The sequence below is a fragment of the Sander vitreus genome, chromosome 4 (genome assembly GCF_031162955.1).
Source record: "Sander vitreus isolate 19-12246 chromosome 4, sanVit1, whole genome shotgun sequence".
Classification (NCBI taxonomy): domain Eukaryota; kingdom Metazoa; phylum Chordata; class Actinopteri; order Perciformes; family Percidae; genus Sander; species Sander vitreus.
Genome location: NC_135858.1, coordinates 7,743,215 through 7,771,140, shown reverse-complemented (window position 1 = coordinate 7,771,140; position 27,926 = coordinate 7,743,215). Strand labels below are relative to the sequence as shown.

Below are 27,926 nucleotides of genomic sequence, written 5' to 3'. Positions count from 1 at the left end.
GCTCCCAATGCAAATCCCCTTTGTATTCACATTGCACACATATGTGATTTTGTTTTTATTGAGTTGGCTCTGTAGTCCGACAAAAGTACTAAAACTCTAATTCAAATTAAGTTTAATTTCTCACCAAGCACTACATTGTCATTATACCACAGTTTGTTACTTTAATGCTGCCAGAGGCTCAAACAGACTCATGAGGTCACTTTGCAGTTTATTAAGATAAATGTCATTATTTTTTTGTACATCGATACAGAAATTGCAACATAATATTGGTTTGTGTAAACAACTTTGGACTGAAAAAAACAAAACAAGTAAACAGCACGGGCTACACTAAAGAATGGATAAATTACAGGGTGCATGTGAAGCATTGCCCCAAACATCGTCTTTTTCCTGACACCTTGTTGGCAGAGAAGCGGGGCAGGCAGTTCCAAGCTGGAGGTTGGAGACTCTGCATAGAGGATTCATAGCTATTCATGTCATAAACACTTAAACCAGCATCTGTACATTGATCTACACCATGGGGTGATGAGTATGCACATTTATTACAGCATATTTTAAGGCGTTTAAGATGAATGTGCTTGAAGGTTGTGGTGCAGAGCCCCCTATTCTACAGAGTTTCTGGTCCTTTTCTGAAGTGTAATAGGTCCATTAATATCAAATAAATAATGCCAAAGAAGTAATTGTAATTCAATACTCTGTCAAGGATTCAAGGAACTGTTTGTTGTTGGCATATTGCAGATGATAAACAAACAACATGTTAGCCACTCGCACCTTCACTGAAATACACGGAAGCTTTTTGACAGCAAATATTTTGGCAGTGCTCATTTTTGATTTTTCAGATATTAAGTGAACTATGCCACAAGAAAATAAACTGTTCAAGGGTTCGATACTGTATATATTATTTCCATAAACTATGAGGATCCTTAGAAAAATATTTCTTTTAATGCAGCATGTACTTATACAAAATTAAACAAATAGCACAAAGAAGATTAATCTGTAATTTTCCTCCACTTTGAATGTATCGCTATTCTCCAACTGAAAGAAATCCTATCTGTTGTTACTATTACCAGAGTAGAGGTTGCTTATATTTTGTCTTTTATAATAGTGTATTGGTACTGTATAGTTTCATCTGCATACTTTTATAGTATATAATCTTTTACACAATATATTTCTCTTAATACTTAGAAGAGGCCAGAATATGATTTTGTTACTTTCTTGAGCTCTGTTGACACCCTGAGAATAAATCTTTTGTCAACACAGTTCAAACATATCAAATTGCGGATTGCTTTTGAATTTTGCTTCATTTTGAATGCATGCTGACTTCAATTTCATGACTTTATGTCAGTTTTTTAAGGATAATTTGTTTCCCTTTAAAGTGAGTAGGTGTCCCATGATAGTGTGAAACATATTGAAAATAAAACATATGCAATATGAATAGAAATGGAAAAGATTTCTTGGAAAGTGAAGATTTTAGATGTGTTTTCAAAACCATATTACAATCATTGTCTTTGTATAATATATAGATTATAGAGAGATACTTATACAAAACTTATATTCTAAAGGTGGCATGCTTAAGCAGGCAGTGAAGAGAAGAGAGACAAGGCCTACCCCTCTTTTCTTATGATTTAAATGCTTTCACTTGCACTACATGGAGATACATTTTTTAGCAGAGAGGCCCTAAACAAATTTTGAATCACGTGTGGACTGGAAATTTTGCATGACTGAATGACAGAATTAAATGAAGATAAAAAGGTGAGATATGCAGCATTTGTTTGTTTTTTTTGGGGGGAGAACTAAGTGGAAGAGTTCTCTTTCCTGTATTTCTTCTCTTCTCCTCCACTCATCCAATACCCGATCCAATCCCTCTGCTTCCTCTCTTCTCTTCGCCTTGGTCCTCTGCGCCCCAACCAACACATAACCATGCATCCCCCTAATCTTATATATTTCTTCTCCTCTTCCCTCTCCTCCTCCCCTTTCCTCAAGGCCTTCAATTACGGTCATCATCTATCATCTCAAACAGGGCCTGCAGCAGTCGGTCATCTCTGTGCCTGTACGGCTTGGTGCTGTAGAAGCCATCAGTGTAGTCACTGTAGACGCTGTCCTCGGGGGCCCGGCCCCGGTACTTGTTGATCATGTCCAGAGCCTGGTACAATGATTGAGAGGGGAGTCTTGTTGCAGGAGGAGAGAGGCTCTGGCCTGGCTGCTGTTTCCTCCAGGTGGAGGAGGTCTTGGCTACGGACTGGGGCTGCTGCAGGGCAGGGGTCTGCCTGTTGAAGGCCGTCTGAAGAAGACGCAGCAGGGCCATGGAGGGGGAGTAGGGTGGATTTGAGGGCTTTCTGGGGGCCTTCTCTGAGTTGGAAGGAAGGGAATCTTGTGCCGTCTCAGTCTTTGGAGGTGGATAGGCCTGTGTGGGCTCCTGTGTCACCAGACAGACAGAGAGGAGTTATTGGTGGGTGACGAAAATTGTGAGATAAACATGATTCACAGTGTGTACAACATAACTATTGTCTCTCTCTATATATCTCTATATCTATATTTTGGTATCATAACAGTTTTATAATATGTATTTAAAAATACATATGCATACAATGCAGTCCCAAAGCACCTGAACAGTGACCTATTTTCTTTATTTGTAGTCCGGCACAATGGATCTAAAATATACAATGACTTTGATTGTACTTTTACACTGTGCTAACATTGTGGTTATACAAAGTGCTGCAATTTCTACACTGTTCACCAAATATAGATATAACATACTCAAATTTAAACTGAAAGTCAACACTTTAACCTCATAGTTATTGTTTTATTTGAAATGTCCTGTAGAGCACATAAAAAACAGCTATAAACAATAAGCAATATGTCACTGTGCATACTATACTAACACCGCAATGTATTTAATATTATTATTTCCATCAATCTGACACATTTGCTTTGTCCTTGAATTCATTTCAAATGAACTAATGACATCCCCATCAACCTCGGATGTACTTTTGTTTCGTGCTAATTGGCAAATGTTAGCATGCTAACATGCTAGACTGGGATGGTAACATGGTCATCATTATACAGTATCTGCTTAAAAGCAGCATGTTAGCATTGCCACTGTGAGCATGTTAGCATTCCATACATTTAGCATTTAGCTCAAAGCTAGGCTTGGCAAACTCAATTCCTTTTAAGGATTCGGGTTATTCTGTGTCACTCACTAAACTGATCCGGGATTTGCGAGTCACTTGAGTCACTTGAGTCACTTGAGTCATCTGAGTGAGTCACGACTCAAACAGGTTTACGAAGCACTGCATTGCCTCACAGAGCTACGAGAATGATAATGTGATAATATCACGTAGCTTTTCCTTTTGTTATCAAGTGTACATTCTAATTCTCTATGACATGACATAACATCTATATGAAATGACATGTTAACGTGACACAACATCTACCCACTCTCACACATTCCTCTACATCTAAACCAGGTGCTTATTTTGTCATTAACCTTTAGCTTTACATTCTGTTGCCTTGTACTCACCTCCATCATGTCATCCATATGTTCCACACCACGGCGGTCATTCTGTACAGCATTGTAGGGAATGTACACTCTAGGTTTCTTCATGTGCTCTGGCTTCTCTAACGTCCCATGAAGAATCAGCTTCCAGTCCAAAATCTGACCTTCGTTCTGCATACGGCCCGACTGTGAGCGAAAAATAATGTTGGTTGGATCTTAGGAAAAACTGGCAGAGGCTCAGCAGTTGTACAAACAACAACAAAGAGCCAAATATCTTCTTTCACCAAATATGTGTGTAACTCACAGTATCTGTGATCTTTAGGGTCCATGTACCAGCAGGATCTTCTCCCCATGTATGGACAGACATAAAGTCCCAGTTCCTGAAGCCATTAGAGGATGTGTCCCTCTCCCGCTCAGCCAGCAGCACTGTGCTTGTGCCTGATGGAAAACCCAAACAGATAGATCAGTTGAGAACTTGGTTAATTCACTCAAATATATGTGTGTGTGTGTGTGTGTGTGTGTGTGTGTGTGTGTGTGTGTGCGTGTGTGTGTGTGTGTGTGTGTGTGTGTGTGTGTGTGTGTTTATGTGTGTGTCTCTAACCGGCTGGGGAGGTGAGTGTTATGTGCAGGTCCCCTCTCCTGGTGTATTCAATGCTGGCCTCCACCTGCACATGCTCCAATGAGCGGACTGCGTTCTCCTGCCCTGCACAGGCTTTGGTTGGAATCTCTATAGTGATCTCCCCTGCTGCTTTCAGCTCCCTGTGGGATTCATTAAAATAGCAGGGAATGAGACACACAAACAGCTCTCCCGGTAGTTCCTTGGCATTTTCTCATTACTGTTCGTAGGTCTGATAAACCGCAGCAGAGTGAAAAAGAACACATTATATAGTACAATGACAATCCCACATTTTGGAAATATATAAGACATCACCAGTGTACATAAGATGCACAGACAGCTTTGGTCATTCATTTGCAAAAACAGATAATCCGCATCTCTCCCAGACATGAATGAAAGGATTTCCGTGTTCAAGCTGGCATAAAGCTGGAGGGGGTTGTAGACCACTAAGCGTTGACGGAAATGTAGAGCCAAATCCTCAGGATTAGACAGGGATGTAGCAAGGTAATGGGGAATCTGGGTATTGGTGCTATTGAGTCTTATAATACAAAGCAAATTGCAAAATGGAAACTTAAAGGAACACAGAACCCAGTTGGCCGTATGTCTACTGGTGGAACAACGTAAAATCAAAAGGCTGTTTCAAGGACAAAGTATAGCAGCTGAGTATTAGCCCTCGATCTTCTTGGTTCATTAACCCATAAAGGAATGCAAACAGAACATCTGTTGAGACAACAGAAGGGGGGGGGGGGATTATTTCCCATAGTTTGTTGGCAGTTTTTGGATTTAGTTATTTAATCCCTTTGTTAACAATTACCATTTATAAGTGTTCAGAATTGATAATTAACCTCAAACTTAAATGCTCTCAGTTGTCATTATGAATGAGAGTCATGAATTCTTTTGAAAATGAATTTTGATTCATTTTAATGGCACAGGAAGACCTCCCAGGCTTAAGACCTGTTAACCTCATGAGTCCAGTCGAAAAAGCAACAGATGCGGCTTTAATAACACAGATCATCTGTTTGCTTTGTAGAACCTAAAATGTCAGGACAGAAGGAAACAGAGCTCTGTCTCTATCTCTTAAATTAGATACTTTGTATGTAAAAATGTAAGTGTAGACTGTAACAGTGAATTGTAATAGTTTTGCATTGGGTCACAAATTATACCACACCATTATTATGTATACTAGTTACAACCCCATATATGAGAGATAAGCTGTATTGTGCAGCTATGTGTATCATATAAAAAAACAGTGGCAAAAAATTGTGGGTCATTGGCAAAGCAACACACAAAAATCAAAAGGTAGAAGAGAGCAGGTGTAAAACCTTCACATACCTGGGCTGGAAAGAATCATCCCTGACGATGCATTGCTTCTTTTCAGGCACATGCTTCCAAGAGGCCGGGTCAGCGAGGTCCACCAGGGCTTTAGCGTTGAGAAGGCCGAAGCCGAAGCGGCTGTTGACCATCAGCCCCGCTCCGTTCCTCTTCCAGCCTGGGTTATTGGCCAAAGGATCAAACTCTGAGGTCCAGACCACAATGTGCTGCAGGTCTCTCCAGGTAAGATCTGGGCTGAGGGAGGGAAGATAGACAGGGAGGCAGACCATTGTAGATTTCATTGGGAATATCACATGTGACACAGGTGTTCAATTTGCAGTATTGCATACTTTTGTTCCAGTGCCAGGGCAAATATACCAGCAGCCAGGGGGGCAGAGGCCGATGTTCCAGTGTGAGTCTGAGTGCACTCATTGTGCAGATCAGCACTCGTCTGAAAGCAAGCAGGCAAAGTGCAACATGAAAAAGAAATTCATGTATTAGGATAACATTGAATAACATGACAAGACTACCTAAAGTTACTTGACATGACATAATGTAACATAATATAACAACGTAAAAACATAACATAACAAAATATCATACCAGGTGTAGTTACTTACAATCCTCTGGTCGGTGTAGTCTCCACTGCTGTATGCTGTAGCCAGAGTGGAGGAGCACTTCTCAGCGTACCATGGGGACAGGCCCTGCTGGGAGGCACTGCTGATTGAGATGGTGTAGATGCTGTCTGTGTAACCGTCACAGTCACAGTTATCGCCCTGGCGCCCACCATTACCTGATGCCCAAACAAAGATAGAGCCTTTTCCACCACGGCCCTTTGGAAATGGAGCCAAATGGAGAGAGAGATGAAGACGACGAGAAATGCTAGATATGTTTCAGATACTGCCTGATTCTGATACTTCTATGTAACTCAAGCATAAAATATGTACTGTCTAATGTATATCTAGGTTTACACTGGCCTATGGCTTTATTTGTAGCAGCTGAATACATAATCCTTATTGATTCTGTACTGATTCCCATCAATGCTGCAGATAACAGCTCCCATTAGGAATCTCAGTCTAAGATCAGCTGAGTGTGAATAAAAACTGCATCTCTTCTCATTTACCTTCTGGATGCCGTATTCAAATGCCTTCTGGGCCAGGCGGCCAGGGCCCTCCACTGTCTTGCCATCATCGTTGGGTCCCCAGCTGGCACTGTAGATGTCCACATGGTTTGGATTGAACCCAATAGAGCTGGCCTCGATGGCATCAGTCACAATCCCATCCAGCATACGAATCCCTGAGCAGAGAGATGCAGGAACATCATCAATTTATGGCCACATCGTAAGGATGAAATAAAGTTGATATAAAATGTTGCAATCCACTAACTCAGAAAGAGAAAATGAAATGCATTAAAGCCCTTAATTTAAAGGTTATGAATATATTGGCTTTGTTTTAGGGCAGCAAGATCTGCCATGTTCATATTTTAGGATGCCCTAAAAAACACTCTGGCCCTTCAGATGTTGCAGCTCTAATATTGCAAATGTATTGTTTGGGTGGATTAGAGCTCAGTAATTTTAGAGAGTAACAATATGCAACTATCTTGTGAAAAAATCAGATCTCCACCTTCCTTCCCTTATGGGACGACGCCTGCGAGCTAGTTTAGGCAGTCAACTTGAGCTGCACCGCCAGTACACACACGTGACCTGCCTCACTCTCCGTATCATTTACCAAACACACCCCCTCAATTTGGTGGTCTATTTAAGCTGCACATTTCCATATTTCTGCCTTGCCAATGCTGCTGCTGCTGCACCTGTATCGCTGCCTGCTTACTGTATCAATTCTATCATTCAGTATTCAATATGAAAACAAAGGCTCTCAGTTTATGCTTCTACTTTTCATGATCTTTTACACTGATTTGAGTAATAATCATTTAAATCCCACACAGCAGTGACAGCAACCAGAACTATAACATTTTTACTCTCAGTCACCAGTCTCTTATTTCACACAGACACAGATTTATTGTGATGTAGCATGCTCAAAAATAGATATTCATGAAAAAAAGAAGCTCTTACCTCCAACCTTGGAGTTGTATGCCACCCCAACACCACATTTATTGTTGTCTGCCTGCATAGCGATCTCCCCAGCACACCTGGTCCCATGTCTATGAACCAAATTCCATCTTTTTATTATACACTTAATTGAAACATGAACTTGTGCTTTTATCACTAATCCTGCATAAGTTCCATACATTCATCAAGTCAGATGAGTGATCAGGTGTGATTTTGTATATATTGTACAAACATATACATGCATACATTTACATACAAATGAAAGTTTCTGCTGTGCTGCTTTTGGCAGGAATCTCACTCGCATTGTGTTTCCCTAATGGTTATTTTGAACTGTTTTACCTGCCCTTATTATTTCATACGATGCAAAACTCATTACAAAAGGCCACTTTATTGTTTGATTTTGAGGTTCTCTGGTTGTGTGGCTCTGTAATCATCCATGTGGAATTATAGGCTTTCAACTGTTAGTATGCTAGTGTAGTATACTGATAACAAAAGAGCACAGTGCTATTGGCAGAGAGAAGTGTGTGTGTGTGTGTGTGTGTGTGTGTGTGTGTGTGTGTGTGTGTGTGTGTGTGTGTGCATGTGTGTGTGTGTGTGTGTGTGTGTGTGTGTGTGTGTGTATGTGTGTGTGTGTGTGTGTGTGTGTGTGTGTGTGTGTGTGTGTGTGTGTGTGTGTGTGTGTGTGTGTGTGACAGCTTGCAGAGGGTGAGTCATTAACTTCAGGTATGGAGAAACACTTGGAGAAGAGAAGCACGAGAGGCAGTAAACTGAATCCTGAGTCTTCCAATCCTTTGTATTATTACATTGAGATGCACCCACTAATAACCAAGCCTAAGCCACAAAATGTCCAGGTAAAGTGAAAATGTCACAGTTAAACAGTTAACTCACTTGTTTTCATTAGTGGAGTCGTATCTGGGGAAAGGGTCCGGGTCGTTGTCGTTGAAATCGTAGCTGGCTGCTGCATCCTTTAAAAACAACAGACAGAAAATAGGCTGACGTCAGAGTACATCAGTGACGAAGGCTTTAAATGCACATTTGTCAGAGCCAATCTGCTGTCATGGAGACACATATGATAAGTGACAAGAGGAGAGAGTGTTGTGTCTAAATAGTGAAATAACATATTGAATGACAATGAGGATATAAGGGTGCTTGTCAACAACCATTTTTTAAAACATGCTGATTGCTTGAAGTGTTTTTGCCTGAGGGGTTGTGTCCTAGTTTGACACACTGCTATAATGTATGTGGTATGGCAAATCATGTCTTTCCTCTGTTTTTGTCTTCCGCATCATTCTCCTGCACTATAAAATATAATTAAATGTACAAATTATCTTTTTATTAAAGAGGAAATAAGAATGAATGTTTCCTTTCAGTTTCTGGTTCACAGTAACAGCTGTAATATCTGATTTAAATCAGATGCCTGTGACTGTCATTTTAGAATTACTGCGATTGAGTTATGCAAATGCGAGCCGCTCATATGCCTTGATTGTTAGGGATGAGCGTCTCGGATGATTGAGCCTCTTTGATTAATTAGCATTAACTTAATTACAGTGTGAGTTTCCATCAGCCCCGTTGTCATACATTATTTCCTTCTCTCCTTCTCTCCCTCAATCCCTCTCTTCCTCTTACGTTCTTTTGCCCAGTGGCTTTGAACCTAAACCACAGATAGGGCTTTTTAAGGCTTTTACAGTTTCTCTCAACAGGAGAAACTATGCCAAAATGAAACCTCGTTTAGCTCCCATTCAGTCACACTCACTTTCACCAGCTTGTTATTATCTGCATCCCCTTTTGGACTGTCAAAAAACGAAATATTTTCATATTCTGCATCCCTTAATGCAAGGAGTACATTGAATGTCAATGTACTCAGTGAATGAGTGACAGTGAATGTCATTCACATCAAAATTAGCATTTGCATCCAGGAATCAAAAACCACAAAGCTCTTTGGATGCAGACATTATCATCTAGAAGATCTATTACTGTCTTTATGAATCGCCTTGTAAGGTGTCACCAGCAGCGTTGCTATGGCAACGGCAGACCCAGACGACGGAGGCTGTCTCCATGGAAACGGTGTCTTACGTAGTTGGAGTAGATGTCTGTGTGGTTCCACTCCAGCCCGTCATCCAGAACGGTGATGACCACTCCTTTTCCCGTGATGCCTTTCTGCCACACAGGGATCACATGCAGGTCCAGCTTCGGCAGCGAAGAAGAAGTCCGTGTGTCTTGCTGGAAGATAGGGACAAAAGTACAAAATTACACAGCTGTAATTCAACCTAAATTGTGTGTAGATTATCTCTAAAGCTCCAAACAGGCTTTATTATCATACATGTTAAAAAGGTCAGCCAAAGTCCTCCAGCTCTCTAAACCTGTCTGTTCTTCCACTGACCTTTACAGAAATTCAGTACTTGATTGTTGGCTTGTTGGGGCTTGAGTCCTCTCCTAAGGCGCTCCCATTTGTAGGCAGATTGCTGCCAGAGGGTCATAATGATTGCATGTCTTTTGTGTTGTTGAATAATACAGCAACTCTACCGATTCATTTAACTACAAGATGCCTTACACTGCCTCAAGACGTGCTGTGTTTCAAGCCACAGTTCTTCTGGCTCGACTCACATTTAATCACCCTGTCGGATTATTAAGAAATCCATCTCTGAGGCTATAGAATATTACACGTAGTGAGTGAGGGAGCCTGTTTTAAATGGAAAATCAGCAGGGAGTGAGGGAGAGTGAGCAGGGCCTATGCCTGCTTGCTTGGGGAGTATGATTCAGAGATGGAGACAGCTAGGACTAAAAAAAACCTCACTTTGCTCTTTGTGCATTATGCACAGACACTGCGGAATGCCACCCCAAGACGTGACTCATCCCTCTGATGTATCACCCTTTTTTCCCTCTCCCTGGCTCCCACTTTGTTTTCACTCCATCCTCTCACTAGCATCTTGTCTTTACCTCCCTTTCTCTTTGACAGTATCACTTCCAGCTGACAGCAAATACAACAACAATCTCAATGTAAATACACAGCAGATGTCATACTTTAACACAATGTGTTTTAATAGCAATTTGCTAAAGAGGATTTCACTCCCGTCCAGCTCATATCTACAGCTTTTGGTGTAACACCAAATGACTCACTTGTTGACGGTGGCAGCAGCTGAGGGGGCTCTCAGTGGCCTGCCATGCATAGATTTTACTGGTAGACAGCAAACACACACACAGCAGCTTATGCAAGTCTCTCTGCAGCTTCGCATATAAAACAAGTGAGTGGACACACACGCCAGAGCACAATGAGATCCCTCGATGCACAATTAACACAGACTGACACTTGCACAGCAATGAATGCGCGCTCGCTCTCTCTCTCTCTCTCTCTCTCTTTCTCTCTCTCTCTCTCTCTCTCTCTCTCTCTCTCTCTCTCACACTCACACACACACACACACACACACAACACACACACACACACACACACACACACACACACACACACACACACATGCAGGCAGGCAGGCAAGCAGGAGGAATTTCAAGTATGAGTCACTCCTTGATGAAATTATCAGGCACTCACTCGTGATAGATAAAGAAACTCATCCTGTTCTCAGGCCTAGCTCTCTCCCCCCCACCACACTGTGAACGTCACTGTCTTCTAACCTCTCCTCCTTTGCCTCATTATCATTTGTGTGTCTTTATTTGCAAATACTAGAGGTTGGCAGGTGGTTGGTTCGAAGGTGACACCTGAAACCTTTTTTTCTTTCCAACGTTTTACCTATTTCTACATAGCTTTTGTCCTTGCTGGACAGACAAGGAGAATGAATCACGATGCTTTATATGAACTTTACAGTAATGTGGCTCTTCCAGTGATACAGACAAGGGCTGATGTGGAAACACACTAAATGGCACTTTAAGGCCAATTCCATTAGTCTCATCATCCCTCATCGGAAAAAAATGATTCATCTCAATTTGTTTTCTTAGTCCCCACAAGCGTGTGACTCATGTTTGGTTAGCGCAGGTGCGGCGAAGTGGAAGCTGAGAGAACGTAGATGAGAATCTCTCTCGCTTTTCCGAATGCACACACAAAACACAACATTCATCCTGATTTTTTGTCAAATCCCCAAATTCTCAGCTTGATCAATTTAATAACTAATCAGACTATATATTACAGTAAGTTTAGTAAATCAAATTACTTGTTATTCGGTATGTTGGCATGAATATATTGTTGAATATTATATTATATTACAGCGACATATTATGATAATTGGTCAGAATTATGCTTGATTATGGTGTTTCGAGCTAAAAAAAAATGTATCAATTAGTCAATCAGTAGACATCAACAACTTATTTTATTAATTGTTTAACTTAGCTGTTTTCTTTCCTTCATTTTATGTCATTGTAAATTAAATACATTTGGACTGTCCACTATTATCACTATTTTCCGACATATTATGGACTAAACAATTGAATTTAACTAACAATTAGTTAAATTCAATTGTTTAGTTGCAGCCACAATGGAGTAACTTATCTTAATGTATTTTGTTTGATCTGGTATGATAAAAAATATACAAGCAGTATCCAACATATTCACTCCATTTTCCCTAAAATGCATCCAACCACTGTTATATCAACTGTCAATGGGACAGTTGCTGAGCTCAATCCAAGCTTATGGATCAAAGTCAGTAAAAATGCCATTCAAAGTGGTAAATGAGGGGTCAGCCTACAGTCAGGATAAAGTGAATGTGTTAATAATGGATCTGGAAGGGGATGCACAGCTGTAACAATCTACTGTTCTCTGATGGGCTAAACCGTCCTATTCAGGGTAAATTAGGACATAATGCACGGCGCTCTACTCTACTACATCCTGCTGGATTATAGTCCCTCCACCCCTCTCATCTCCACACAGACTGTTACCAATTAAGCAAATGGCTCTTTTGACTAGAACTGCTTAATAGCATGCTATTGTTTCATTGTTTTCATGTTTTTTCCGTCTTTGCATTTCTGCACACATGCATGCATGCATAGAGACTTACTGATCCAGCCCTGTGCATGTACAAATGCACATGCATTGCTAACGCACACATAGACTGCACACACACTCAATGGCCTCCTGCTATAGGCATGAGGTCCCTGTGAGGACAGAGCAGTGAACAGTGTGGAGCTGTCCAGCAGTCGAAGGGCTTCAGAGAGTCTCAGGGGAGGACAGACCAGCCGTATGCAAACAGAGGGCTCAACCAGACACAACAGAAGTGCATAACATATGACCAGCAGCCTGAACATCAATTTAAATCTGTGGTTTTTGGAACTCTGGAAAGTACAGTGTTCAAATACTTTCTAAATAGAAAGATCTTTAAAACCAGCAAGAACTACTTTAATTGTTGAGCACTTCTTGATTTTCCCATGTAGCCTACTTTCTCAATCAATGCTGTGGCAGACAAGCCCAATCTGCTGCTTTGTGTTGTGTGTAAGATTCAAGCCTTATTGGAGACTCACCAGGTACCACTGCTGGTTCCACATGGGATCATCAAACAGCTTATCCACTGGGCAGTCCCTGCACTCTCCGAGGGACGCTCGCTTGCTGCGACGTTTCTCGTACTGCTGCTCTGCCCACAGCACCTAAACACAGACAAGACACATTTATTTAATCTTTTAAAATTATTCAAATTGATTGTGCACAGAGCAGGACAAGCTGATAGCTAAAAGTAGCCACTCACCCGATCATCCTCCGACAGCCGCCTGGTGATATGGCTGGCGCTTCGTTTCATTCTGCTAGGATGATTGCGGTGTTTGAACAAGAAATGGTCTTCCAGGGCCCCAATCTGCAGAGAGGAAATAATGAGACAGGCTGAACATTTGATAGGAAATTACATAATACCAGCCATCTGGTCGCTGACTTGCCACACAAGTCTTGAAACATTATTATACCTCAGAAAAAGCTTCAGGAATTCCATTTTTGGGGGGAGCAACAAAGAAAACAGTTAAATTCAGACAGTAAAATGTGTTACTACAGTGTTACATCTCAATTGCTACCTTTATTTTATCTATGACACACTGTGTGGTATTTTCTATTAAGTGGATTGCAAACTACATGGTTGGAAATCAGATTATAGCAGACATAGAGCATTTTCACGTTTTATTTGTATTAATTATAATTGAACACAAACCAAGCACAGTGTACAGGGCCTACATGTGTGTATGCTTTGTTTTATGGATGCATTACATGTACTTTGGTGAAAGTAAAGCGTGTTATATCCACATGCCATGGACTGCTAAGCAGTAAATTATTTTAAGTAAAGTCACAATGTGTCCATTCCACAGTTGACATTTTTGATGACATGTAGCTCTTTATACAGACGTGTTTTAAATGAATATAATATAATATAATATAAAAAACTATATTTGAGTGATTATGACACAGTGAAAGAAAACTGCATATAGTGTGCCTCAGTATCAACGACAGCTCAGATAATCATTGACTGCTGCTGTTCAGAGCTGTTCAACTACAGGTTTCATATTAATGAGCTGCCCTTATGATTCAGACCCATGTGTTGAATAGGAGAAGACAGCATCAGTCATTGTAGAATGATGGGAAAGACAGGGACGTACAGAACAGGGAAATGAAAACCAGTTATCAGAAGTGTGTCAACAGTGAGTCATGGATTGATTAAATCCTTCTTTAATTTAGCAGGGTGCTGCAGGCTACTAAGTGCTTTTGGGCCACAATAAAAGCAAAGACTTTCCAGTGAAATGGTCTTCTTATCGAGCAAATTATAATAATTGATATAGCTATTGGCTGGCTCCACAGCTGATATTGTAGGTTGCAGGCTTTATTTACATTTCATGATTCATTCTGCTTCTATGGTTTCTATTGGGTTGCTTTTAAATTAGATGTTTGATATTAAAATGAGACATTATTCAGGCCCCAGTGTGCTTTGATATTACGCCAAATAAAGAATATCCATTACAACTGCCTGCACACACCTCATTTTAGAATAATTATAAGACTTTTTTTGTTGACGTCTTTAACGGGTGCTTTGGTTTTGGTAGCCGCTCCGGGACATTGGTGCCTACCTGTCGGACCAGTTTGTAGTCCAGCTCTCTGGCGATCCCCTCTGCAGCGGCCAGTCCGCCTGGGATCTCCACTGCCCACTCGTTCAGGTACTGTCTGTCCCTGTAAGAGGACTCCAGCGACCGGGGAACCACGGAGAAGAGGATGGCGAAAACACAACACATCACCGCTGGACGACATCTCACTTCCATCTCAGAGGAAATTCAACCAGATGAGAAAAAAAAAATGTATGTAGCCTACAAACAGTTTAGATGCTCCGAAGAAAGCAGATAAAACTCCGAAATGTTTTGTAGAGATAAGAAAGAATTCCCCTAGTTTTCTGGTTAGCTTATTCCTTAAGAAACGGCTGGCTGAGATGGAGGGAGCGAGAAACTGTGCGTTATTCGTCTGCCAAGGAGCGGAAATACTGGTGATGGGGAGGGCTGGTTTGTGCGTTGTGTGTGTGTGTGTGTGTGTGTGTGTGTGTGTGTGTGTGTGTGTGTGTTTGGTCCCGATGGGGGGTGTACATACGTCAAATTACGGGTGCTCCTACGTCAGTTTGGCGTCTACCTTTGGTAAGATGTGAGTTCGAGGTGCCTACCTGGCGGTGAACGGGAGGAGGGCGACTAAAATATCCCACTGTTTGTCCCTGGAGGAGGAGAAGACACGGGGAAGAAACACAACAATAATATGTATCCTATAGCTTATACATGTTTATCATCATGAGGCGGATGTCTTCCTACCGCATCCTTCATTCACTGGTTACCTGCGCGAGACCAAAGCCCTATTGCTGTTTTGCTATGTTGTGCTATAGCTTATCGATAAAAGAAATGTGTCTCAGTCAATAATAGGCTACATCTCTCTCTCTCTCTCTCTCTCTCTCTCTCTCTCTCTCTCTCTCTCTCTCTCTCTCTCATATGTGTCCACGTCACCAGAAAAGGGAGAGAGAGGGGATTCAGCACCGCGGACAGCTCCTCGCTCACACCGCAGATCAGATGATGAAATTGAAACCAAACACTGGGATGTGAAGAGAAAGGTGTCACTCCAGCAGCTGAGGAGTCTATTACAACAATATATAATAATGAAAATGTGTTGTTCTAACTCAATCATATTACAAGTATTTAAATCACAGGCAAGCAGTGCAGTATTCACATCCTTCACTGAAATAAAAGTAGTAATACCACAGTGCAAACCAATGCATTCAAAACGTATGAGTAAAAGACAAATTAGTTAAATTAACTCAGTTGCTGAGAATGATAATAAGCGGCCCGACCCCGGATAAGCGGACGAAGCTTGAGTACATTTTGTTTGACTTGAAACTGATACATTTGTATATCGATATTTATTTAAAAAAAAGCCTATTTTTACGCTGAGCTATTTACATTATCAGACATGCCAGATGGATATGACATATATACAAAAAAATATGCAATATTTGTAGTGAAATATAATTAACAAGCAAAACTGGCATACACAATATGAATATAATAATTTGTAGAAAAAAAAATGGCATCTACATTATCTATCTACTCTGTGACAATAATGTGACAAGGGAGTGATACATTTACGTCAAGGATAGTGTAACATGTTTTTAAAGAGGTAATCATGCAGCATTGAGAGTTATGGATCATGATTTTTTGTTCACTTATTTCCAGAATGAATACTGTTGTATGCAAGGGTTGTTCAGAATTAATTTCATAGGTTTGCAAGGAATACATTTGACTCAGTGTGATAATATTACAAGTATATTTTCTGATTGCTTTTTTTTATTGTAAAATGTAGAATGTATCCTGCTTTTCTTTCGTTAACTTAAATTAAACAGTGTTTGCAGGCAGTTCAAAAGTTTTTATGGCAGATATATTTTCAGCATCAGATGATGTTTGAGTTCTATTCTACAAAGGGACTCTTCAGTTTAATTCAGATGTACAATGTTTGTCTAAAAATAGAGTGTGCTTGTTAGTTATTGTGAGGTAAACTCGTCAGAACTGATAATGACTAATACCTTGGGTCACCTGGCCATGTGCAAACAAGTCTGCACCAGATCTGGAGTTTAATCCATGTTTACCTAGCAACTGCTGTTTGCTTTGACCAAGGTACTCACTCAGGCACACAGAAACACACAGCTAAATAGCCACAGAAATACTGGCAAGATGGACGGTCTTTGTTGCAGGACTTCATGGTTTCATTACAGGGCAGTTAATCTTTGGCTTTGTTTTCATTGATTCTGAGTACTCTCTGTCCTTATCGCGGAGCTGTGAGGGTGTCTATAACACTAGAGTGGTCTGAGATACTCATTCGACCTTCCTTATTCCCCCTATGAGGACACACACACACACACACACACACACATACACCAACGCACAAAAGCAATACACGCATCAGTTTTGTCAAATGAGGTCAAAGGTCTAAGCGTGTTTCGTCAGCTAATTATTTTTCCAGCTCCAGAGATGGGCGGTGAAGGAAAGCCCCTGCTTTTAGCTGGAGGATGACGCAGATGAAGCTGCAGTGACTGCAGCCACCTCAACAGACAGTAACTCAACCATGATGACTTCAACTGCACTTCCCACTGATCTCAGAGTACATTTATGGATCAGTGACAATTACTGTATTTTGTAGCTTCTTCACAATTGTCACACTTATTTGCTGATACGTTATTGTCGGGTTTTGTATGTATATTATATTCCGTTTTTGCAAGGCATAGTACATATTCAAATTCCAAAGACATAATATTAAAAAGGTTTGATAATAGAATTATTTTCAAAGTAAATTAAACTGAAGTCTGTCATGCATCAACATACTGTAGTCTAATATGATCATTATACACATGATGGAGTATGAAGTAAAAGAGACAAATAACACCAGTGAATGGGACTGATATACTCCCATGTCACTCACCAACCCTGTGAAATCTACTGCCTGTGACACTCAACAATCAATCATGATATGGCCATCAGAAGGAAAATGTATCAAAAAACAAGAGTTCCTATGTTATAAGATCTGTAGAACACTGATGTTGAATTGTGTCCGATACAGATCTTTCATGATGTTCTGATTGGTGCTGAACTGGAATAAAATGTTCGTCAGATTATGACATTTTTACGAAAGCATGCTGATTTTAAGCAATTTAAAGGACATTTTAAGGGTAAAATCAAGGTTCCAGAGGGTGAACAAAAGCCATTCAAGCATAAAAATAAATACATAAATAAATGGAGTAAATCACATAATTTTTTAATACATTTAGCCTGAGAAGAGAAGGATTTCTGTATAAATAGTAATAGTAATAAACTTTATATAGCCAGGAATTCTCACACAGGCATTTATAAAATGTGCTTCACATGCCAGTAAAAACAAAAATAAAAATAAAAATAAGGCAGCCCTTTGTAGAAATGTAGTAATGAAATAGTAAAACAATAAAATAAGGAAATAAAAATATGAACTTACAGTATATAAACACATACACTGCCAAATACATACACATATGAATGTACTGTATACCTACAGTATCATAGATTACTTAAATTGTGCTTAAAAACAATACAATTCTAAAAATCAAAATTTTTAATTTGCATTTTGATGCAATTTGCAATTTTAATAAAGGCCACTGGTCCATCCAGATGTATTGCTCTTCTAGTGATAGCTGACAGTGAATTTAGATGTTTATTGACTATCTTTGTTCCAGCTGTCATTGAGAAGTCCATTATCATAGCAAAGAAGCAGCAGAAGGAGTCTGCAGTTTGTTCAATAACTCGCTGTAGAAATGCGTCAGCTGTTTTAAATGTGAGTAATATTGAAACAAAACTAGCAAAGGTTAACAACTTTTTCATTCATTCACGTCAACAAAGCTCAATCAAATGTCATCTGTTATCAGAAGATGTTGTAAAAATGCCGTTCTGGTGTCATCCAGATTGGCATCACTTTGCAGGTGATAGACTGTTTATTCCTGTGGGGATGTGACGGGGGTTCATGCTCTTATCAGGAAGTGTGAATGTCAGATGGACTATGTCTCTGAATGGCATCAGAGTGATGCACACTAGGCATGGGCCGCTTACCGATTTCAAGGTATACCTCGGTTTGAAAACGCCAAGGTTTCAAAACCACTATAATTTTCTGTCATACCGTTCCTAAGGTATAAGATGTTTTTTATGAGTCGTCAAGGACAGAAGGTGCAGTTTAGTAATCCGTCTCCCTGCCAGTGTGCAGTGTGTTTAAAAATAAAATACATTGTGTTGAATGGATAACAAAAGTTCTTTTTTAACCAGACTATTTAAAAAAGAAAAGATTAGGGCTGTCAAACGACACATTTTTTCTTAATTGCAATTAATTGCTGAATTTCAATAGTTCATTAATTAATCATGTGTTTTATCACATGATTAAAATTCAATTATTTAGCATTTCATAACTGTTTTTAAGTCTGTACTATCAATGTAAACCAATTCTTACCAGTGTATCTTGATTGGGAATCAAATGAATGCAAAAAAAAGTTACTTTATGAACTTGACTTTTAGATTTATTTGATTATTTCAAATCAAAAGATGTGCAACGAGACTGAGGTAACACAATCAATGTCTTCAGAAATATAGCTTGCCTTAAGCTTGCTTTTTAAAAATGTAAAAATAAATGATACAGCAAAAGTGCATGCACAAGATGTCAAGATGGTCTGCAGTTAGTTGCCACCCATTTCGCAAGGACTTCAGTTAATTTGTTTCGATTTGGTTTCATCCACAGGTCTGTAGTGAATTGCACTCTAAAAACAATAGTGCTTTGCCTGAGTCTGCTAGCATCAACCTAGCTGTAATAGCTGCGTGCTTAGCTCGTAGATGGTAGCTTAAAGGTGCAGTAGGTAAGACTTATAAATCTAACTTTCTGTCATATTTGCTGAAACTATGTTCCAGTAGAACTACATGAAGCAGATAATTTTAAAAAAAGATCCCGCTCCTCTGGCACCACCTACAGCCTGTAGTGTGATTTACAAAAATCCCAGGGGCCAGGGGGGGTGTCTAACTGCATGTCAATCACTGCTCATGCACAGGCATTCATTCTTCCTTATGGGGGGAGGGGCTTAGGAGACAGTTTCGGGCTTTAGCGGAAAGGGGGGAGGGACTGAGAGGTTGTCGATGTTCACATTTTTTGGCTAAGTCCTGGATCTTCACAATCCTACCTACAGCACCTTTAAACTTGAAGTGCTTCGGTGATATTTTAGTTGGTGCATTAAGGTGCATATTGCTTTTGACTTGTCGACGGAGCCATCTGGGAGTTTTTTAAAGTAAAACGCGCCATTTAGAACTGTGTTGTTCATCTCCATGGCTGCAGCAGGAGGTATGAAGTGTCTGTGGCAGCTTGACAACAAGTAAAGGTGCCTCAAAGGGTCAAAATAATAGCAGCCAAAGATTCTAGAGCGTAGCCATTCTTCATAGCAAAGATTATTCGGTAACAGCACCAGTGACTGTGTAAAATAAAGAATCGTTGGTGCACGCGATTAACGTAATGAACACAATTTATAACGCGTTATGCTATGTCTTTAATCTCATCGCGATTAACACGTTAATGAGTGCCTCCAGAAAAACATGATTATGCGATCGCATAATTCAATGCATAATCAGCCAAAGTCTGCATATTTATGCGGGTGCCGCATTTTTTCAAATATGCCGCGCTTTCTCCGGATAAATTGCCGATTTCCGCGCAAAATATGCGGGGCTTGCATGATTTCATGATCCCCGCATTTTCATTGCAAAAAAGTCACATATATCTTAGCAGATAGTTGAAAAATGTTGCGTTTACTTCACACAAGAGCAGCCATTTCGCCCTGTTGCCATTGGAACGTTATGAAGTGACGTAATTACGCAACCTGAACATCATCGAAAAGCTGCAAACCCCGCGATGAATGCTGCGTTCATGCCACCTGGGAATAACAGAGACCGCCTCCGTGATTACGTTGTTTTTCCGACTGCCAGCATTCACATGATCCATACATCCATGACATGGTCGGGATGCGTGTTCTTCTTCTTCTGTTATATTGGCGTTTGGCATAACAACTTGTTGCATGACTGCCACCAACGGTTGGCCGTAGCCTAGAGCATCAGGTGTGTGAAAACATGGAGGCCACAATAACAAAAGATTTGCTGCTGTTTTCTTATGCGAGCATACAAACAGCATATAGACAGCTGTTTGTTTGTGTTATCTGCAGGACAACGAACGGGAAAGGACACGGATAAGGTGTTGTTTTTTTTTTATACATGGGCCTATTTATGAATAATTTGAAACATATTATGTCTGTGTATGTTTCCTGGCAGAGGCATTTGTCCACAACAAACAGTTTATTGTCATTGAAATATGTTCAGTGAACCAAAGTCGCCTACATCAAACGTCAGTTGTCAATAACGCGTCACCAACTGGAAAACTCGGTTACAAAATCTAGCCCCAGTTTCCCACCTCTGATTCCCACAGGAAGGGACGTGAATGATGACGTTTTCACTCGGAAAAATGTTTTTCCGATGTCTATGAACACAGCAGAAGCCATGATGAAACCGCAGTTTTTGCACGTTCCTGCAATTTCACATAAAATTGCATAAATATCCCGCATGTTCCATTGCATTTTTTAAGAAAACGTGCCGCATAATCAAGGATTTTTGCTTTTTGGATCACAAAAAAACTCTGCATTTTTCTGGAAGGACTGGTTAATGCTGATAGCCCTAAAACATTTTAAAGCTGTAATTGCAATACCGCAATACTGTGAAACCGTGATATTTTTGCTGAAGGTTATCATACCGTCAGAATCTTATACCGGCCCGTGCCTAATGCACACTGTCCATGCTCAGAAATAAAAGTCATTACTTTCAACCACCCTGTATCACTGACATCAGGGCTGTCTGTACTGAAAACAGTGTTTTTTCACACTTTTACCATTATCATTGTTACTTATCATGGAGAACAAACAGCAACGTAAAGCAGACAGAAATGTGTTGGTAGCATCTATGAAAAACAATTGGTTGAGAACACATGACCAGCTTTCAGCTGTGCACCTTGAAAGACCAAGTATGTGTTATATTTTAACGTGTTATATTTGGGGCTACTAATGAATATTTTATGAATCTACTGATTGATGTTTCAATTAATCAGTTGGTCTGTAAAATGTCAGAACAGTGTGAAAAAATGACAATTCCCTAAAGTCCAAGGCGACATCTTCATATGCCTTTTTTTGACAAATCAACTGTTAAAATACTCAAAGAAGTTTCCAGTTATGTAAACAGAGAAAAGCCACCAATGCTTGTATTTGAGAAACCGAATGCTTTGCTTGAAAAGTGACTGAAACGATTAATCGAGTAACAGAATATTGCAGATAGATTTTCTGTTGATCGACTAATGAAATGACTAATCATTTTAGATTTTTAGCATTCTAACATAAAATCCTATTATGCTTTCCTTATCCTTTTTTTACATTCAGTTATGTGGCCTGTGGTGGCTTTGTGTTTTATCCACCAGAGGGCCGCATGTGCTAAATGAAGGCACTCTCTCAGAGGAAAAGGATAACATTAGCGGTGAGTCAACTCTTCCAGTGGTCTGTGGGGCGTGTCCCGTCAGGCAAAAAAAAACAAAAAAACACCCTTCCTATGTTGCATGTTGATTTCAAGCTGAACAATACACGGATATCTCTCCACATGCACTGAATCATACGGAGAATGACGCAGTGAATGCAGTTTGTATGGACGCACATAGTTCACACTGACCCTTTTATCCTCTCATCAGATCAAATTGGTGTCAAATTTGTATTGCAGTATCTTACAGTGTCTGGACCAGTAGTTGAACATCATATACAGTAGAAAGAACCTGATGAAGTACAATACCTTACTTGCTGCAACTCCATCTTAAACACACACACACACACACACACATTGCGAAAACATTTGATTGTGCCAGCTATGATCAATCATCAAAGACATAAGTTTTTTCAGCGGGAGGGGCAACTTCTTTTGCTCCAAGTGTTGCAGATCAGCCCGTAGACTATATTCCCAACAGAGCACTGAGGGCGCAGAAGGAAATTTACAAAGTTTATTCACTCGTGTTTTGAAGATGCCACGCAAAAAGAGAAGCCATGGTCACCATACAACCACACAAGAGGCGAAAGAAGTAAGTTTTTTTTTTTTATTGTATGACGGAGCAAATAGATGGTATGCTACAAGTTTAAAATGTGTTTAGGCTACAGATGCAAATAATCTCCGGAACACCCCAAAGTCTGTAGGCTACGTGCGCAGGTATATATATATATATATATATACGTGTGTGTATATATATATATATATATATATATATATATATATATATACGTGTGTGTATATATATATGTATATATATATATATATGTGTATATATATGTATATATGTATATATATATATATATATATATATATTTTATTTTTATTTATTTTTTTGGCCTGGCTACGCCACATATCTAATTTGCGATAGGGGAAAATACCGCTTTGACTTGTTTGTATTTCTTTTAACCAATCACAACAGTCGTATCGGAGATAACGAGAGGGGAGGGACACGCCAGATAACAGACTTTATCACAGAAATGTATCGGTTGAGCCCCGGTTGAGCCAGACAGACTACATTGTCTGCATCATCGGCCAATCCATATAGGCCTAATGCCATTTCCACTAGGCCTACTTACAACCAGATCAAGCTTATGTGGCCAACCACGCCCCCCACCCCCAAGCAGCGTCGTGCGTTTTTTCTGGGAACTATCACGATACAACTCTGCCAAGCTCCTTTTTTGTATTGTATTTACATAATTTAAATACAGGTCGCGCTTGATTCTTCTTTGGGTAATGGACACAGACCATTTCAAAAGATAGGCTATACAAGTAAAACCACTACTAGGCTCCTACACTGTAGGTCTATCTCTCTTTGCTTTCACTGTTCAGTGAGTTCAAGTGTGTGGGGAGTGGCTCACTGTTTAGTAAGACAGGAGAGAGTGGCAGTGCAGGGTAAAACCTTTATTTCAGGGTAGTGTTCTTGCCTGCTGATCCCTCATGGCGTATGCAGCATACTGGATGAGTCTTGTGAGTACATCTGCTACTTTTCACCCTCCTCTCTCTTCTGTTTGATCCTCTGGCAATAGGCTACACTTTCATAGGCTACCTCTTAAGTAAAGCTTGGCACTGGTAGGTACGCTGCATGTGTTGATGTATTATAGTAAACCTGAACAACTTGTCTGAAGGTGTATGAGCTGCTGAATGCTCTTTAAAACTTGGCATGGACTGCACAAGATAAGCTTTGAATTCAAATAAATTATTGTAAGGGCCTTTGTCATACATACAGGGTTTAGATATGAGGGTGTGTGACTGCTTAAACCTAGCTTCAACACGCACACTTGTGTCAGTGAATTAGTTCCTGTTATTCCTTGAAGTGGCGATCAGATGTAAATTCACTGCAGTGTCTTAATGTTACTGGTTCAACTCAATGTGTTATTTGAATAACATCATAAATATTGCTTACAAAAATACCTAAATATAATGAAATGCTTATTTGACCAAAGTTTGCATTTTGATTATGTAGCATTAGACTTTCACAAAAAATGTTAGAAAAAGCAAGAATAGCAACAAGATGATAAGACTTGTACATGAAACATTTCGTCAGATGTTAAATCAATAAACCCCCAACACAATAGGTTGAAATAACAGCATCCTGTACAGACCTTCCATTGTACTTACTGCCAAAAACTCATGCAGCACAAGCTGGTGCATGTACAGTATGTGTTTGTGTGTGTAGCAAACTTGCTTGAAGTCCACCATAGTAGCAGGTCTTCAACCTACTATCCCAGTGCAAGGTCTGACTATAGCAAGGTACTGATATTACCTCCTGCTGTCTCATAGATACTGAACCCCCCCCACACACACACACACACACACACACACACACACACACACACACACACACACACACACTTCTTGCAAGATTGACTTTAAAAGGCATTATTTTCCCCTAAATGTGTGATATTTCCCATTTTGACTTAACTTGTCTGATATAGTGGTAATTCAAAGTATTAAATAAGATGGATATATATATATATATATATATTTTTTTTTTTTAAAGATAATTTTTTGGGGCTTTTCCCTTTTATTTGAAAGTGGATAAACATGAAAGGGGGAGAGAGATGGGGGATGACACGCAGCAAAGGGTAACAGGTTGGGTTTGAACCCTGCGCTGCTGCAGGACTCAGCCAACATGGGCGAGAGGTTAGTGAGCTAGAGGCCGCCCCAATAAGATGGAAATATTTGTAACTTATACAAAACAAACTCTCTAATTTTTGTGGTCATAACTTTAGGACCTAAAAATGGGGCCACAGGTCAGAAAAGTAAGCAACTTTGTGACTTACTTGCATCACTGTAGATGTGTGCATATAGTTCTGAAGTGAAAGGCCAATGCTGGATTGCAGTATACTGTGTATATGTAAAGGAACGTTTGTGTTTGTCTCCCCCTGCTGAGCAGTCACACTTGAGCTTGCAAATGCTGGCTGATCAGATACAGTTTTTTACGATCGCTATGCCACTTTTTTTCAATACTTTTAACAACTTTCCTAATGCTTGAACTTCTTTTACACACAAGCTCCACCAAGACCAAAACAATGGATTTTTACTGACCAATTTGCAAATGCTTTCACACTGTATGTCAGAACAGATAACATCATGTTCTAAACCTAACTTAAAGGCTAAAGTGAAAGTGAACAGCTGCTCATATTGTAAATTGAAACACAAATCTATCCCCTGGATTTTATACAGAAACAGCTGATTGAAGTTATGCAAATAGATCAATCACAGCTGATTCCCTTCTAGGAAACACACCACTCAGGTGTTGAGGTTATTTCAATCGCATGACCATATGGTAGTACAGTAAAAGAGGACCTATTTGAACAATATACTGTAGATGAACACAGAAAATAAGAAAAATGCCTTCACGAGGGAGAGGAAGAGGAGTACCAGGACAATTCTTTCTCTGTCTCCTTTTTTTCATAAACTGCACATTCTATAAAGCTACTCTGAGATGGGTCATTAATTTCTTTGTATTGAATCTCTGCAGCAAAAGAAATGAAATGGTGGCCGGGTTGGTTCAGTGGGTAGAGCAGGCGCAGAGGTCCAGGGTTCAAGTCCGATTTGTGACGATTTCCTGCATGTCTTCCCTCTCTCTCTCTCCCCTTTTTCAACTAGCTGTCCTGTCAAATAAAGGCGGAAAACCCCAAAAAATAATCTTAAAAAAACCCAACAACAAAACAAAAATGTAGAGAGGCTTCAAGAGAAACTGCAGTACAAAACACAATCTATGATCAATACAATATACTATTGTCTGTTGTATAAGGGCAGACCTGACACATATCAAATAATGCAGTTTCTGTAATTCCATGTGATGTTAGTGTTTTTTATGACATTGTTCTATGATTGACTAAATGTTCCTGTTAGTGTTTTGGAAGAATTATTTGATTTTGAGACATGTTTGCATTGTTTTGGTAGACATAGTGTATTGTATTAGTGTATTATTGTATTTTGAAAATTAGTGTTGGAGTTTAGTTTTCAATGTGTGATTTTGAGCATGAAATGAACTGTTTTGCCAATTGTGTGTTGTTGGTGCGTTAAGAGTTTAGGAAAGTTGTTAAAAGTATCGAAAAAATTGTCATAGCGATCGTAAGAGCTGCTTTTATGTAAAGCTGCCGCCCGAGAAAACTATTTGTGCTCACTCTGTTGTTGAAGAGGTGCAGTAAACTCCGAAATTCCTGAAATACTTTTATCTTTACTAAAAGTCACATGTATTGTTACTAGAAAGTGTATATGTATGTTTTGTTGTTTTTTTATGTCTTTTTAAAATTCTGTAAAAATGTACAGTTATGTATCTGCAAATGGCTGCAGAGTTGTTAAGCATCATACGCTGCCTGTCTAGTTTGTGCCGAGCCCTGCAATCCCTCTGGGAACAAGGGCCTGCGTAGGTGACCCAGCGTGTGAGGTGGTGATGGGCAGAGTTTGTAGATGTCTGAAGTGCAGTGGTGGATATAGTGTTGACTATAGAGTATGACACGGGTCTAAATATAAAGAAGAGGGCCAGTTTAGCATACATACATACATACATACATACATACACGCACTTATTTGGCACTGGCACTCGCAAACATGTTTATGACAACATCTGGCATTTCCTCCATTCATTTTCAATCAAAACAATTATTTTGCACATTACGATTTGCAAGTAAACTCGTATTTTGTCTTGTGTTGTGAATGAAAAAAAAGTGAAAAAGGAAACGGGGAAAGGAAGGAAAAAGGAAAATTTCACAGTTCAAGGTGTTTTCCCTATTGATTTGTTTAACTGTAAATGCAACATCTTTCCAAAAGTCAATGAGTAATCGTGTTAAATAATGGTGATTTCAATATTGACGAAACTAATCGTGATTATGATTTTTTTCCATAACCAAGCAGCCCTATCTCAGGGAACACTCCTGTTCTAAATGTTTAGCTTCAACTATCACTTGTTCCTGTCACTTAACAGAATCTTTTTGTGCAAATCTGATAAGCTTTAGTCACAGGTGAAACACACAACACAGGTCACACAAGTGATACTAGTCCTACTACTAGGCTTTGGGAGGTTACAGTACAAGACATAGCTTGTTGGTTTCCCATGGCGCACCAGCTAGTTTTACAGGCTGGGTCATTTGGCACTTTGGCAAAGGTGTGTCTGCCTGACAGGCATTGTGCCATGCTGCGGGGGGGTGTGCATGCGGGGGGTGTGCATGCGTACACACGTGCAAGCCTGAGCATTTGCAGAAGTGCATGAACATTGCAACGTGTAGTAATACTGCAGGGCTGTGCGGCGGCTGTATATCTTTTTAAGTCATCGGATACAGAAAAGGTATAGAAAAGCAAACATGTATGACAACATTCCTTTGCCGTGTAAACACACTGGGTTATCAGATGGAATGCAGCAGAGGTTTTAAAAGTCTGACACTGTGGATGATCTGAGAACTGCTGATCCTGATTTATGCCTGCACGTCCATAGGTATACAGCACAGGATAAATATATATAATATTTAGTTTGACTGAGTTATGGCTCCGAGAATGATTTTTGATGCAAATTGTGCATTAAGTGTTCTAAAGTACCTTAATTGGCTCCATGAGCTGTCACAACCACTGCCCACTGGCTGACTGGAATCCATAACATGATATTCTACTAAATACACAACAGTTACTAGTTTTTGATTAATTATAGCATAGAAAATAGAATACAATAGAAAATACTTTATTGTCTCCTTTTTTGTGTCCAAAAAAAGCAGAAATTTGTCTTTGGTTTGCATTTACAGAATTTGCTATGCAATTGAAATTTTATTGCCACAGTATGGTGGAATTTTCAGAAACGCCATGTTGTGGTATTATAAGACAAAGGGAAA

At 39.8% G+C, this 27,926-nt stretch overlaps 2 protein-coding genes across 8 annotated transcripts in view; one reads left to right on the top strand and one right to left on the bottom strand.

Annotated features, from left to right (window-relative positions):
* Positions 1–195: 195 nt before the first annotated feature.
* On the bottom strand, positions 196–15,376 carry pcsk1 (proprotein convertase subtilisin/kexin type 1). The gene is made up of 14 exons (XM_078248001.1): positions 14,527–15,376; positions 13,170–13,274; positions 12,949–13,071; positions 9,562–9,708; positions 8,377–8,453; positions 7,492–7,580; positions 6,544–6,716; positions 6,041–6,253; positions 5,771–5,871; positions 5,442–5,675; positions 4,095–4,252; positions 3,798–3,931; positions 3,518–3,679; positions 196–2,413 (listed from the first exon to the last, which is right to left on the bottom strand). Exons 1-14 carry the CDS (start codon positions 14,713–14,715, stop codon positions 1,985–1,987), a joined length of 2,334 nt encoding a protein of 777 aa, XP_078104127.1. The 5' UTR covers positions 14,716–15,376; the 3' UTR covers positions 196–1,984.
* Positions 15,377–22,442: 7,066 nt separating this feature from the next.
* cast (calpastatin) overlaps positions 22,443–27,926 on the top strand; it is a 44,832-nt gene continuing 39,348 nt past the window's right edge. For 2 of the 7 annotated variants that reach the window (XM_078247973.1, XM_078247965.1), the window contains exon 1: positions 23,239–23,562. In XM_078247973.1, coding sequence (XP_078104099.1) covers positions 23,533–23,562 — 30 coding nt within the window. In that variant the 5' untranslated portion in view covers positions 23,239–23,532. Of the gene's footprint in view, positions 22,628–23,238; positions 23,563–27,926 lie in introns of those variants that run through there. The other 5 variants (XM_078247995.1, XM_078247986.1, XM_078247963.1 and 2 more) reach the window with 4 other exon arrangements.

Coding starts and splice junctions, on each gene's coding strand:
- pcsk1 (XM_078248001.1), bottom strand. CDS start 14,715: ATGGAAGTGAGATGTCGTCCAGCGGTGATGTGTTGTGTTTTCGCCATC. Junction 5,676..5,770: donor GCCCTGGCACTGGAACAAAA/GTATGCAATACT, acceptor TCCCTCCCTCAG/CCCAGATCTTACCTGGAGAG. Junction 4,253..5,441: donor GATGATTCTTTCCAGCCCAG/GTATGTGAAGGT, acceptor TGAATCCCACAG/GGAGCTGAAAGCAGCAGGGG.